General features: G+C 39.4%; 1 protein-coding gene across 1 annotated transcript in view; it reads right to left on the bottom strand.

Moving 5' to 3' along the window:
* ADAMTS12 (ADAM metallopeptidase with thrombospondin type 1 motif, 12) overlaps positions 1–14,274 on the bottom strand; it is a gene marked incomplete at its 3' end in the record, with an annotated part of 37,097 nt that overhangs the window by 21,333 nt on the left and 1,490 nt on the right. The window contains exons 2-4 of the mRNA XM_010188905.1: positions 14,114–14,247; positions 6,889–7,009; positions 207–451 (exon numbers count right to left, since the gene is read on the bottom strand). Coding sequence (XP_010187207.1) covers positions 207–451; positions 6,889–7,009; positions 14,114–14,247 — 500 coding nt within the window. The remainder of the gene's footprint in view (positions 1–206; positions 452–6,888; positions 7,010–14,113; positions 14,248–14,274) is intronic.

The following is a 14,274-nucleotide window of genomic DNA, read 5'->3' as shown; positions in this document are numbered from 1 at the left end:
TGGACAACTATTTTGAGGCAGGATGAACAACCCTCTCAAGCAGCTTGTTTGTTTCTCTCCAAAAGAGCTCAACTGCTCTTTGCAAGACAGCATGCTACAGTGGCTTACATACAAATACATGTATTTTTCCAGCCTCAGTTTCAGAGTGCCAGCACATTCTGCTGCCATCCAAACCCAGCAGGTTCTGCTAGGCATCTCCTATTTACCTGAATCCATATTGATTCATTGGTGGGTCCTGGAGCAGTCAGATTTTCTAGATCCCCTGTTCTGTCATACTGAAATACTGTTCCTGCCACTTTGTATTCACCATTCCACTGGATGATAAAGCCTCCATTCAGGTAATATTTTTCTGGGTCTTTGCTTCGCACAGCAAGGAAATTTCCTGCTTCTGCAACTTCCATGACTTTGATTCCTCTTGCACCTTTCGGAATCAGCCCAATATCAACGTATCCTAACAAACAAGAAAGTTCACGTAGATGAACAACAAACATGTAATTGCATTTTACTTATGCATAAGATTATTAAAATACCAGCTTTGCTTGAAAATTTCTATAAATGTGCTATCATAGAGCTTGTATTTCAGACAGTTAATAGTGCAGCTTTCCAAACTAGGTATTCCAGCATCAGTTGGGGAATACAAATATTGTATTGTGGCATTTAGAAAGGATATGGATGCTTTTCTGAGCTGCACCAGGAGAAATCTACTCCACAGATGAGCATCAGCATCTCCATAACCACACCCAAGGGCTCTGGCATACTGCAACGACAGCACTCTAGAGAAATGCCAGGGATTCCCAGCAAGTTAACAGCCTGCTGTGGGAAAGGTCTTCCCAATATGCAAGGAAAGTTATCACTTGTCACCAGTCTACATGTAGGTACATAATTCAATTTACCTTTTCTTAAGTCACCACAGCTGTTTCCCATAGATAGCCTTGCTACACAAAACTGAATGTCATTCAAATGCCTCAAGTTACTATGATCAGCTAAACAGATTTTATGAACTACTTATGTTCATAAAGAAGTTCAACAGCTCTTCATGTATAAAGTTATCTGTAAAAAGATATTTTTGGTATGTGTGTTAAGAAGGAACCCGGAGCAGCTATTACAGAATTCTGTTTGTACCACAGGCAACATATGACATCAAGCTCCATGCTTCTTACCTTACATGGAACTGCCATTGCTACTGAATAAAAACTGTAAAAATAGAAAGTTTACATAAAAATTTGAACACAAACTCAGATAGCTTTCTTGCTATTGCTCCTGACTGGGCTTCAGAAATTGAGTAGATGACAGCTCTACAAGCAGGTGTCCTGGGAGCGTGAGCTGCAGTTTCTGCAGGTTTATTTCAAGACTGGAATCCGTGTGGTTCCTCAGTTCACACACTGCTGAGGTCATGAATTAAATTCTGAGATTCACATCCCACTCCACTTTCTTATGAAATTTGCTTATCACTTTTGATTACTCATCCACATGAGCTCTGGGCATAGTCAAGCACTGGGCGTACTAAGTGGTCTTCAGTATCATCTCCACCTACCAGAAGTACTTACATGCTGTACAACAAGCTATTGTCATAAATAAGCGCCCCAAAGTCTTTAATTTTCTTAACAGCTTTCTCTTGGGGTGGTAAGAATTGGTTCTAATGTCTTATGTTTCTCATGGTACAAAAAAGGCATCTGATTACTTCAGGCCCTTCTAAAATAAATGCCATATCTTTTTCCTGTTGTGCTGGTTTTGGCTGGGAGAGAGTTAATCTTCTTCATAGTAGTTAGTATGGGGTTATGTTTTGGATTTCTGCTGAAAACAGTGTCGATAACTCAGAGATGTTTTTGTCATTGCTAAGCGGTGCTTACACAGCAAGTCCTTTTCTGGTTCCTCACACCACCTCCAAAATGAGGAAGCTGAGAGTCCACAAGTAGCTGGGAGGGGACACAGCTGGGACAGCTGAACCCAACTGACCAAAGGGATATTTCATACTACATGGGATCATGCTCAGCATATAAAGGAGGGGGAAGAGGAAGGGGAGGACATTCCAAGTGATGATGTTCATCTTCCCAAATAACTACTAGGCACAATGGACCCCTGCTTTCCTGGAGATGGCTCAACATCTGCCTGTCAATGGGAAGCAGTGAATGAATTCCTTATTTTTATTTGCTTGCTTGCACAGCTTTTGCTTTACCTGTTAAACTGTCTTTATCTATACCCATGAGCTTTCTCACTTCTGCCCTTCCGATTCTCTCCCCCATCTCACCAGGCGGGAGTTATTGAGCAGCTGTGTGGTGCTCAGTTGCTAGCTGGGGTTAAACCATGACCCCCGTGAATAACATTCAGCAGGGAGAGTTTTCCAGTTTTTGCAAGTTTCCTAGACTTGTGGAAATTCAATCTTTTCAGTTTTTCATAAGTGAAAGGAATAACAAAATCTGGAGGAATACTGAATAACTTCCATTAAAGGAAACCAGCAGTGTAGGTCTATTGTCAGTAACCAACGTCTAATGATTCTCCCAAATGTCCTATTCATTCAGTGTAGAAGAGATGTGTTACGAACACAGTGTGTGACCGTGTAACTAAAGACTTGATTAGAAGGCATACTCACAAGTGGGCCAAATTAACACAGCATGGAAAATCTTAATTGTGTCACGTTTTGAGAGCTTGGCTTTGAAACCTTGGTGTCCTTTTCCAGTAGTTTTTTTTCCAGATGTAATTAGAGTAAGATTTCTTCAAAATGTAAAGTATGAAAGTAATAAAACACAATATTCTTTCTGTTGTAACATAGAAATCTCTATCCTCTCAAGTTTTTGAATAATTATTTGTCTGTATCATCTGCTGTTGTTCATAAAACTGATTTTAAACGTCTGGCAACTGTCTGGTAATAGATGTTACCACTTGGGCAATGTATCATATTACCTTTCCCCTGGCCCTCCTTTTTTTGAATAGCTAAATTACCTCCTGATTTCCCAGAACCTCACACTAATTCCCCATGAATGTTATCTGCTTTTGAAAGCAAAGCTAATCAGCAGCGAGCTTTTGAGTTTGTCACTCAACATAATAAATTTTGTTTAAAAATGATGTGGTTGGTGTTTATATAATTGTTCCTGGTTATATGGTTTCATCTGATAAGGAACTAGAGATCCGAGATTCAATAACAGTCAAAATATCAGCTGCCTTGCCTACATGCTGTGTTCATTAAATCCTGGAGCATTCATATTATGGGTGCTCTCACACACCTGTGAAGTGGCAACTCGCAGATGCTATTAATCTTTCCCTTTTTAATTAAAATGAAATCTATATTCTCCTAAACATAGATGAGAGTATAACATGAATAAATTCATGTAACCCCTGTTGTAGGCACAGTTCTACCAGGACTGAAGAGCTTGTTTCTATTTTCCCGTTGCTGTAAGTAAGAAGTAGTTTCACTGAGGTCATTAGCACAGTATTCCAGCTCAGATGATTATGAGATCTACCTGTTTCTCCTTACCACAATAGCTCACACCCCACTCTCCAGTTTGTCATATCTGTGAGAAACTCTCAAAAATGCACGTTCCTGACACATGACTCTCCTCTGCGCCAGGCTCTAGGCACTACCACAGGAATACTATGTGGAAAACAGCACAGGCCCCTGGTGGCATATTGGGTTTGCAAGTCAAGGTATGATTGCATACAGCCTTGCCATGGAACAGGGGGAGCACTGCAGTGAGTAATGGTAATGGGAAAAAACCTGTAGTCCAGAGACAGTCTCCTGAGCAAGGATTAAGGAGACCTTCCAGGCTCTCAGATCTGCATTTGTATCATGGCTATGTCCAGACTCCATCTTGAGGCCTTGAGGTCAGGTTCAGGCACATACCAGATCTGTCTGCACTTTGACTGTGTGAAAAGGAAACATGGGTAGCAAGGAGACCATGGCATGTGTTGATTCAGTCCCACCCAAGCTGATCATCAATACTCCATGAGGGTCAATACTGAGAGGGTTGTCAGAGGCTGGAACAGGCTGCCCAGGGAGGTGGTGGAGTCACCATCCCTGGATGTATTTAAAGAGCGGGTAGACGAGGTACTTACGGATATGGTTTAGGGGGTAGACAGGAACAGTTGGACATGATGATCTCAGAGGACTTTTCCAACCGAGCGATTCTGTGATTCTGTGATTCCACCACTTCCCAGGCAGATCCCTCTGTCTGATCCCCACAACCTCATTCCCCACTTTTGTTATCCATTTACTCCACTCTCCACTCACTTCCCACAGTTCCAAACCTCTGTTCCTTGTGCCTCAGTCTTTCTTTTACCCAACACTTCTCTGCATTCAGCAGTGCAATTTATTCTCCTTCCAAATGAGCTGTCACACATTGCAAATGTTCTGCTGCACACAATAATACTCCTTTACAGCCATCACAACAACATGGATAAAAACAGGGATTTCCCCTTTTAAATACTCTACCTTAAAATAAAAGAAGACTTCTAGCTTAACAACAGGAGAGCTTGTAACTTCTTTGCCCAGGCCTAGACCTTGCTTTTCAATGCCCTGCTCATGTTGCAACCTTTCTGCTGTAAAAGTTCAGCTGAAGCAACTGAAATGATTTCCAAATGAAACTCCTGAAAACAAAGTGCAGATCAAGCACTTGCTAATACTAGTGTCAACAGCTGAGAGCACCTCTGTGTATCAGACCTCTGATGTGTTTTCCATCAAGAAACTCCAATGGAATCCATTACACAGATGAAGCTGTCATTCTTGCATCTGTGTTGGGTGCACCTGGACTACTATTCCCATTTTGCATCCACAGGAAAGGCAAATAATTTAAAAAAAAATCCAATTAATAATACAAATTTAAAACTTTTCTATCTGAACATGAAAAGGTAAGACTGCAGGTAAAACTGATCACCCTGCTCTGTAATGAAATACTTGAAACTCTTTCCTATGATTTCAATGGTCTGACCTGGCAACTTAGTCAAACTGCAGGCACAATACATACTGCTGCAGCACCAGACCCAAGATAGGCCCTGCTGGACTTAGATTCTGAAGAAAGCTTTATGTCAAAATAGATTAGCTTTGATTTTGTACTTCTCTGTGCCATTAAACATAGAAAAAACTCCTCAAATCTTCCTTGTCAGTGACTGGCAGCATGCTTTAGTCCAGCTTTGTTACTTATACTGAATTTATGAGCCTGAAGACTTCGTTGACTGAAGTAGCCTGAAGACTACATGAACTGTTCAGTAGTCACTCTGCCATAAATCTGTACTGCAAGACAGAAAATCACAGTGTGTGTCTAACACAAAAAGAAGCCAGATATTGTGAACAAAACCATTTTCTTGTTCTCAGTTTAACACCTATGCACATCAGTGAGATCCATACATTGTCTTAAAGGCTGAAAAGCCCAACAAATTCTACCTTTCCTGATGCTTTATATTTTCTGCAACTGAGTCAACATCTGCAGAAGGGAAAGAATCTGCAGAATTAATTCATTGTTTAGTGATTTCAAGGAAAGCAATGAAATAATTTTACTTAACGCTCAATATCCCTTAGCAGTATCTGTCAGTGAGGCTTACTGAATCTTAGGTGAAGATAAAACACAAAATGAATTTAAATAAAATAAGAGGCACTTATTCTCACATGTGTTACAGTAGGGAACTTTTTTAGTAAAACTGTTATTTCAAAATAAACTTAACATCATTTGCAGCTTTGGGAAACCCACACAGTCAAAAGAGGAGTGAATTTTAGAGCAGCAGAAGCAAAAGATCAGAGGATGGAAGATTACTGTAGTATTGGAGGAAAGGGAGCCCTAGATTTTCCTTTGTATGTCTCCTATACATATAGAATCTGCACTGCTGCATGGCTGGAGGCATCTTCACAGTTCACCTGTGAGATATGGAGGGGAGGGAAGCAAATCCAAGATAAAAACCTGAAATATTATAAGTGCTTTCCCCCAGACTTTGGAAAATCTTATCAAACCAACTCTAAATCATTAGCAAAAATAATACTTGTGCAAATCACAATTACTTTACAAAAATAAACCAATAAAACCCAAAAGCTGGCCAAAACCACTTGTTTTTCCCTCCTCACTATCATGATATTGATTACTACTGCTCTTGAGACTTCTCACGTCTGCACCAGCCTCACTCTTCAGGTACAGACCCTGCTCTAAGCACAATGTCCACTGCCCCGTATTCTTACCTCTCACCCTCCTGTGCTGGTTTTCCATTCAAAGCTGTTCATCCTGGCTGTCTCTTACATCTCCAACTCACTGTCATGGCTCTCACCCAGTTTTAGTCTCCTACTTACTCTTCTAGATACTTTGGCTACCATTCATCCCATGTGAGGCAACTTAAAGCCTGAATGTCTCACTGCAATCAGTGAAGACAGACTCAGTCCTCCAGGTGCTGATTCAGACCACCTTAACCCTGCAGGGAGTTACTGTTCTCTCCTTCCAAGCCTGAAGCAACCTACAGAAAATTTCAGAGCAACCAGAAGTGCAAAGTTCTGCATGAGGAAGATGTGGTCACCAAAGCGAATGGTATCACTCTCATTACACTTAGAAATGAATTCCCAAACCACTCACACCAGCATTTTCTTGGGGCTTTACCTATCCAGAGATTTGGTCCTGATTTTCCAAGGTAGTAAATAACATTACTTTTGTAAATGCACTTGCTATTTTGTGGTTTATTATTATCTGCATAACTTGCATAGAGTCTGTTTGTCTCTGACATAATTTTTATTAGATAAGGTGAACTTTAAAAGCACAGACCACAGACCTTTTCTGGGACAAGCATGATTCACTGTGAAACATCCATTTACAATTTCCTATGCAGATTGATCACTCAGTTAGCAATGAGAAGGGCTTAAGCCTTTTCATGTAGAGAAATGACTTCACCAACTGAAGAGTTCAAAAAAAGAACTCATTTTACCAAATCCTTCACTTTGATTAAACATCATCTTCACTGTACGACAAGCAGAGCCGTCTCCCAGGCAAACTCCACATTGGTCTTCAGTTGCGTTGGAGTTTATCTCATAATCACAGCCAACAGTCTAGAAAGAAAAACAGTATCAGAATAAATGTGGTCAAATACTCAATGAAATACTCAAAATCCCTTATCACTGCCCTCAGTGTACTTTGCTCTTCCAAGAAGGGAGAGGATAAATTTTGGAAGAGTATATATCCTGTATAAACAAACTAAGAATAAAGATAGTTATATGTAGTTCAAACTTGTGTATTAATATGAAGGTTAAAAAAAAAACCCCAAACCACTACCATGTAATGAAACACACAGTAGCAATCAGAGAGTTATCTGAGATGGAAATGTGCCACCCAAATGGCCTCAACACCTAGGACAGGCCAATACATCCAGGATTTGTGCTCACTGGCTTATGACATGGAAACAACCATGGATTTTCAGGAATACAACCCAGTAACAGAGCTGAAATCTCAGTCAGACAGTGCAGGACGGCTACTGCAAACAAGCTCTCTCTTCAGCAGGCACCAAGTTTTACACCCATGACAGCTTCTTCTCCAGCGTGCCCACACAGGGAAATGGGTCAAAGAAAAAGTTCCAGTAAAGACTGATTTTTCAGTTCAAGCTTGCCACAGGGAGAAAGTGAGTGAAAAAAATATTTGGGTCAGGACAAAATTTCCTCCTTGCAAAACCAAAAAAATTCCATGCACTAGTTCCTTTAAACATCAACAAAGTCTTAATTTAGTTTTGGGATGTTTTTTGCCTCTCTAAAACCTAGCAAGGTTGCAGAACACAACCTAATGTCCAGCACTTAATGGTTGTTAACAGTACCCAAGACATCTGGAGGTCTGTGATTTACACGAATAGCTGTAAGTCTGGTGGTATGTAAAGTTCTTCTCAGCTGATTTTTCTCAAAATAAGCTTTCAGGTGCAAAATCTGCCAACTTCTCTAACACTCTATTGATGTATGAAAATCTGGAAATACCTTCTTTTGATTCTGATCTTACTTTACTTTCAGCACAGTGGTAACTGAAGTCCTCTGTAAGCTTCTGATAGGAAAATTCATCTATTATACTAATCTAAGTATAAAGACTCCTTCATTCTCTAATATTTTTCTGTCATATTCAGCTCAAGAAACACCAAACTTTTCCTCTGTGTGCCAGTGAACAGCTAGAGAAGCTGCAAAAATGGAAGCAAGGAAAGGCCTTAAGTCATAGACTACGTTAAACCCTGTTTTTACAGAGGGTTCAAATAAGACTCATGTCTTAATGTCAGCACTTTTGATACCTGAAAAACAATGGCAATGCCAGAAGGTTCTGCAGCAGCCTCAGCTCCTCTCTTATTTCAGAGAAGGCTACTTTCAAAAAAGGGTAAGTTTTGTAAGGCTTTTCACACAGACATATCTCAGCCCAAAGGACCACATTTATGAGCAGTATAGAATGTCACAGAGATAAGCACTTGCTCAGAAGGTTCGTGACTAGATTTTTGGCTCCAAGCACATAGCTATTCGATCAAGGATGTATTTAATAATGTATTCAAAGTACACAGATGCCTGCGGTAAGTGTAGGATGATTCTTTATCTTGCCAAGAGTTCAGACCTGACTCTCCACTGTTAGCAAAGGATGCACTGCAGCTTATATTTAACACTTCCTAAGAATTTAAAGAGGTAGGTCTGTAGCTATTTTCTTAAAGTAGGCATTCTGTAGTACATTTGTTAATCATCTACAAACACTTAGTAAAGTAATTGTTGCCAGGTTTATTATTAAACCAGAGCAGCCCCTCTAGGTTCTTCTCCAAGTTGAAGTCTATTTTCTATTCTATGCATGTATTCATTATTAAACAGAAAGCTGGGGAGAAAATGTTTCAGGCTGACAGAAATTTGTCATTGCAATTTTGACTTTTTAGATCCTACAATAAAAAAAATATTTTTAAAAACTATGAAAAGGAAAATTTGGAAATGGAACCTTTCCACTTTGTGTTTTGCTATTATGAAATATTATTAACGGGTGTTTTGGAGCTTCTCTTTTGAACTTTTTTTTTTTTTAAAGAGATGTCTTCAAATTGCATGATTTTTGCCAAATTAATTCTTCAAAAGGTTTCTGTTCATCTTTATTTACTGTTCATGATTGAGTGGTTACACCCAGAAATAACTTAACTAGTTCAAGCTATCAATTCAACATTTTGAAATTAGTATCACTGACCATGTTTCCCTTGTGAGTACTGCGTAGCGTTAAATCCTCAAACACTGAACAAATCAGTTCCAAACTACTGCAGCACCACAGGATCATTGCTTTTCTGCCTCCTTGTGGAGTCTCTGTATGAGTTGTACTCTGTATCAGCTCAGTCAGAACATTTCCCACTTCATCAGACATCTCCCCCAGCAACATGGGATCAAAATATGACATTACTATGACAAGAAGGGACTCCCTTTAACACTTCCAGTTATAACCATAGAAGCATTTTGTTTTTCCTCTGATATGTGAAACATAGTTTGTATATCATCAGACATCACAGTCCTACCTGTACACGTGGCACGGTGTGGTACAGGGATCGCCAAGAATGAGGCACTGCAGGCAGGGCAGCCAATTTACTGTATCACAGTAAACAGAGCCTTCATCTTATTCTCTAGCTCTGGGGTGCTGCTGGTGATGCAATGGCCTTGATATCTGGCAACAGGTCATCATCTTGCGAGGCCATTAATGACCATCGCGAAGTGTACATTCTCATGCGTCACAGTAAACAGTTCCAGCATTCATTCCAAATACATTTACAATAACTTCCATTTCCAGGGTATATTTTACTTTCCCGCTCCAGTGACTATCACATTATTTTTGTCATTCATTAGATTAATTTCTATATGCTTCCTCTTCCATTTTACTTGCTTTCCTCATTCTTCTGATTCTTTTAGATAGCTATATTTTCTAAAACTGCCTTAAATAATGTGCCTCAACTTTCTGCCAAATTGCCTGTTAAGAAGGATCTGGAGACTAAATGTAGGTTATTAAAACAAGAAAAACATTAGCAGCAATTAGGCTCTGATTCTTTTGCAAACATATATCCTTGTGCACACTCTGCCAGTGAAACACACTGTGCTACAACAGCCACAGTGTGCAATAGCATGTGCACTGCAAATTAGCGTCATCCCATAACACCCTTTGCCACTGCGCTCTTCACCAAGAGCCTTCTTGAGGCATCTGAGACTATCTTTATTACTGGTCCCACCACACAGCCTGGAGACAGAAATAATGACTTGAATTGCCTGGCTGCATACAGGAAGGAGAAACAATTTCCTGCTGCTCAGTGACTCAAGGGAAAACAGCCAGAGACATTACCCTTTTGCCACTTCCAGGAGAGACTTTTGTGTCAGATGGGCACTGGGAGGCAGATACAAAAAGTTCTTAGATGTACTGCCTGAATATCAAAGTTACATGGATGTTACATTGTGCTTTTAAGTTCTTCCTTCTGCTCATCTCCCCCACTGCTCTCCAAATAAAGAAACGTTCATGTCATGTTGGCCATGACATTGCCTTGAATAGGGAGAAATGTGTCTCGACGTGCCTATTTCTCTTATAATTTGTCAGGATGGGGCTGAATCAGTGTTCAGTTGGGCTAGCAGTGGGAGGAGGAGAATGAACCATAGTGAGTGGTAGTGTAGCTACTACAAAAGCAGATGAGTAATCTGCTTTTTAGCATGAGAAAAAACCACTTTCCTCCCTGGTACTACACAGCTGTGTAATTCTCCAATGCAACCTTAGCCTCTCAACATAACAATTGTGGATTGCCACAAAAACAGCTCACAGATTTGCATGACTGAAGGTCATTTAAGCCTATTAAAATTCTGATCAGGAAATGCATGCCTGTTAGAAAAAGCACAGATGCCAGGTCCTCCACCCCCAGCACATACACCACTTAAGCCTTCACTTTCAGATGATAACATGGCTTGTATTTAACCACACTCCTCAGTCTTGCATGTATCACTGCTCAACAAACATACTCTTGCGGCTGTATCTTTGCTTATTAATACCAGGGGAGTAACTGACTGCTCTAGTGAGAACTAGAGTCAACTTATGGTGTATTATTTCAAACACAGGAAGATAGGATATGTGCTTTTAAGATCTTCTAAATAAAAAGAAAAGTTACACCCAAATGATGTGTGTGGAGGAATATGGTTAAATAGAAATCCAGTTGTGATGTATCTTGATGGTTTTAGATAAAATTACTGACAAATCTTGTTGACTCTCCCCAATCTGAGCTGTTTGTAAGTCAGACATGATGACAGGAGTGGGTCTAATAATATATCTGAAGGAAGGCCAGGCTAAGTGCAGAGAGGACTGCATATCTCATCCCCTTATTAGCAATACCTCGAAAAAGCCCATGTTTGCAACTGCAGCTTTGAGATCACCCTTTGCAGTCACTGGTTCCAGCACTGAGTGATCTGATGGTATTACACGTGTTTAGGGAACTCCTGTGTAAAGCATAAAGCAGAGAGAGGACTCAGCTATTTTATATGCAAGGTCCCCAAACGAATTAACAATTCTAGTTTCTCTTTGAACTGATAAGGCAAGTTCTAAAGGAACACCAGGCCAACACCTCACTGGTAAGACTTCCTTCTGCACTGAGGCAAAGACAGCACTTCCAAAAACTTAGGAGCCATGTATTGGATAAATTGCAACGAGCCAAGTGATTCAGCACTAGTGTCTGTTCTTACTTCCCACTTGAAGATGTACATTATGGTTTTGCCAGGGTGGCTAGGAAAGCACCAAGGGAGCTAAAACCCACATAGAGCCACTTAGGTAAGACCAGTTTCTCTGGTTGTTCTGAACAAAACTATGGAAAACTGGAAAACCAGACTGAAATCAGCTGAAGTTAGGAGATTAAATTCTTAATTGAACCTGAGTCGACCTATCTTTGTTTTGACATATTCACTAGGAAAGCTCTGAACTTGGTTGTTAAACAAGAGCTACTCTGCACACCAAACAGATGTGAGTGATATGAACAGTGGTTCTAATGTACAACATCTCTCAATTTTAATTCTATACTCAATTTCAGATATAAGTGAAGTGTTATTTTAGTAGTCAGAACAAACATGAAGTGCTTTTGTGATACAGAGTGCTGAAAACCAGAACAACGCTTTAATAGAGACTACCATTAATGTCTGCGAACTTCTTTTTCACACTGTTAGCAACACATTGCTATTAAAGTACAAGAATGATCTACAAGACTAATTATGTTAAATGCATTTCCAGATTTATTCACCATGGCCTGTAATGTATGTATTGTGTTTACCTAGCTGAACTAAAATATTAGTGAATTATATGGAGATGCTTGAAAAAGATTCTCCTCAAGTGCTATGTTGGGTACCTTTTTCAGATAAAAACAGTCTTTCAGAAATGTGAGCTATCTGGGTTGCCTATTCATCACTTGCTCTCATTTATGGCAGTTGCATGATTAAATTGGTCACTCTGACCAAATTGGTCATTCTGACTCCAACTAAATCTGTTTCTTAGAAGATGTGAAGCAGTAGTCAACATGTGAAGTACTGACAAAACTGTATTTATGGTAGCATCAGTACCTGGGAGGAAATCTTTTTAAAAGGCATTGAGACCCCAGGACTATTTATGCTACAGTATATCTAGTATCTACAAACTGTAATTAGAATTATCTTTCAACTCTGATCTATCACTTCTGAGGAATTAAGTTTTGCCATTTCTAAAATAGGTATAAACTTGAACTGTCACAGGCAAAGTTCAATACAGAAAGCATTGGAAGCTCAAATTAACGAGAGTAACTCCAGTTCATTTGGTCTGGAAATAAGAAAATGAAAGCATAACATCACAAAGACAACCTTCCGAGTTCAGCACTTGGCCTCTTCTGAAGGAAGGCCAAAAGCACTGATGTGGTATGCAACATCTACTACACACTTCAATATACTAAAGATTCGTTTCCAGCTGGCTTGAACTGTTCATGGCGAGGTGTCTTTCATCACCACAGCTACAAGGCCCATCTTAGGTCTCAGTCTCCCTCTCTTCACTGTAAGTCTGAGCAGGACCTCAGTAAGCCTCTTTCACAAATGCATGTCATGCAGGTAAAGCTTAAAACAAATCTTTTGTTGCTGTTCTGTGAGGTGCTAGCATTGTACTAAAACACAAAGTCTCCAAAGAGGATATACCAATCACCTATTACAAATGTTGAGTTTCCATCACTGTAAGTCTTAAGAAAAGAATGTGAAAAATTACAAAAAAGGAATAAGGTTCTGTAAAGGGATGAACAGATGACTTCTTGAAGTTCCTTCTCCCTGCATTTTTATATATACAATCCCAGGCTCCCTACAGTAAGCTAATACAGTTTCTACATGACACCAAGTCCTGCTTTTGTTTCCAAAGACATTAAAAACAAAAAGACTACCAGACTTCAAGGAGATACAGGACGCAAATGCCCAGTTTTAAGAAATAAACTGTAGCTGTAACATGTCTTTTACAAGTAAAGTACTGCAAGTAAAGTATTTATGAGAAATTCACTAAAAGCAATGCTGTGACTGTGGGTATTACAGTGTTTAGGCAACACACCTTCAAATGCTGCGAACAAACACAATATGCTGGAAACCTACTATCAACATACAGAATAGGCAGAGAACCTTATACTTACTCTTCAATAAACAGAACATTATCGAATCATGTACTCTGTGTTTGCCCATTGTACAGCATTATTTACCGTTTTAAACCAAATTAATTTTTACTGTCTTCAAGTGCAAATGTCTGATCCTATTACAAGTCAGTTCAGAACTACATAATGTGTAATGTTAAACAGTATTTTCATAATAAAAACACAAAAAAGTGGTGACAGCAATTACAACCCCAAAGCTATAACCCTTTGTGAAAACATTTTATCAAAAAGACACAGAATTTCTTAAACAGATACTTTAAAGTAATGGAAGAGGAGGAGAAGAGTTCAAAGGTACCAAAGTAATTAGCACTTAGTCTAATGGATTTATTAAAAGGGATAGAAATTACTCTTCTGTCTACTTAGAAAAGCTGTTTCTATTAACTTGTTTCCATGACCTTTAAAAATGTGATGAAATGGAGTAACTGAGCTTGACCCTCAAAAAACTTCTGTTAAACATTTTCCCATAATGTTATGAAATAAAATTGTAGAGAAAGAAACATGCAAACATACCCAATACCTTACACATGCCATTAATACAGATATCTCTGCTGTGCCTTCCTTCAAAGCAAGGAGTACCATCAGTGACTGCATCAAGCATCTTCTCTGAAAAATGGCCATCTATTGGGCGACAGTGGAGCTCACAGGGGTTTGCTGAAAGGAGAACAAAGATACTTTCTC

This window comes from Mesitornis unicolor, unplaced genomic scaffold (assembly GCF_000695765.1).
Source record: "Mesitornis unicolor isolate BGI_N332 unplaced genomic scaffold, ASM69576v1 scaffold37597, whole genome shotgun sequence".
In the NCBI taxonomy this organism is placed as follows: domain Eukaryota; kingdom Metazoa; phylum Chordata; class Aves; order Mesitornithiformes; family Mesitornithidae; genus Mesitornis; species Mesitornis unicolor.
This window is presented reverse-complemented; position numbering and strand designations above follow the sequence as displayed.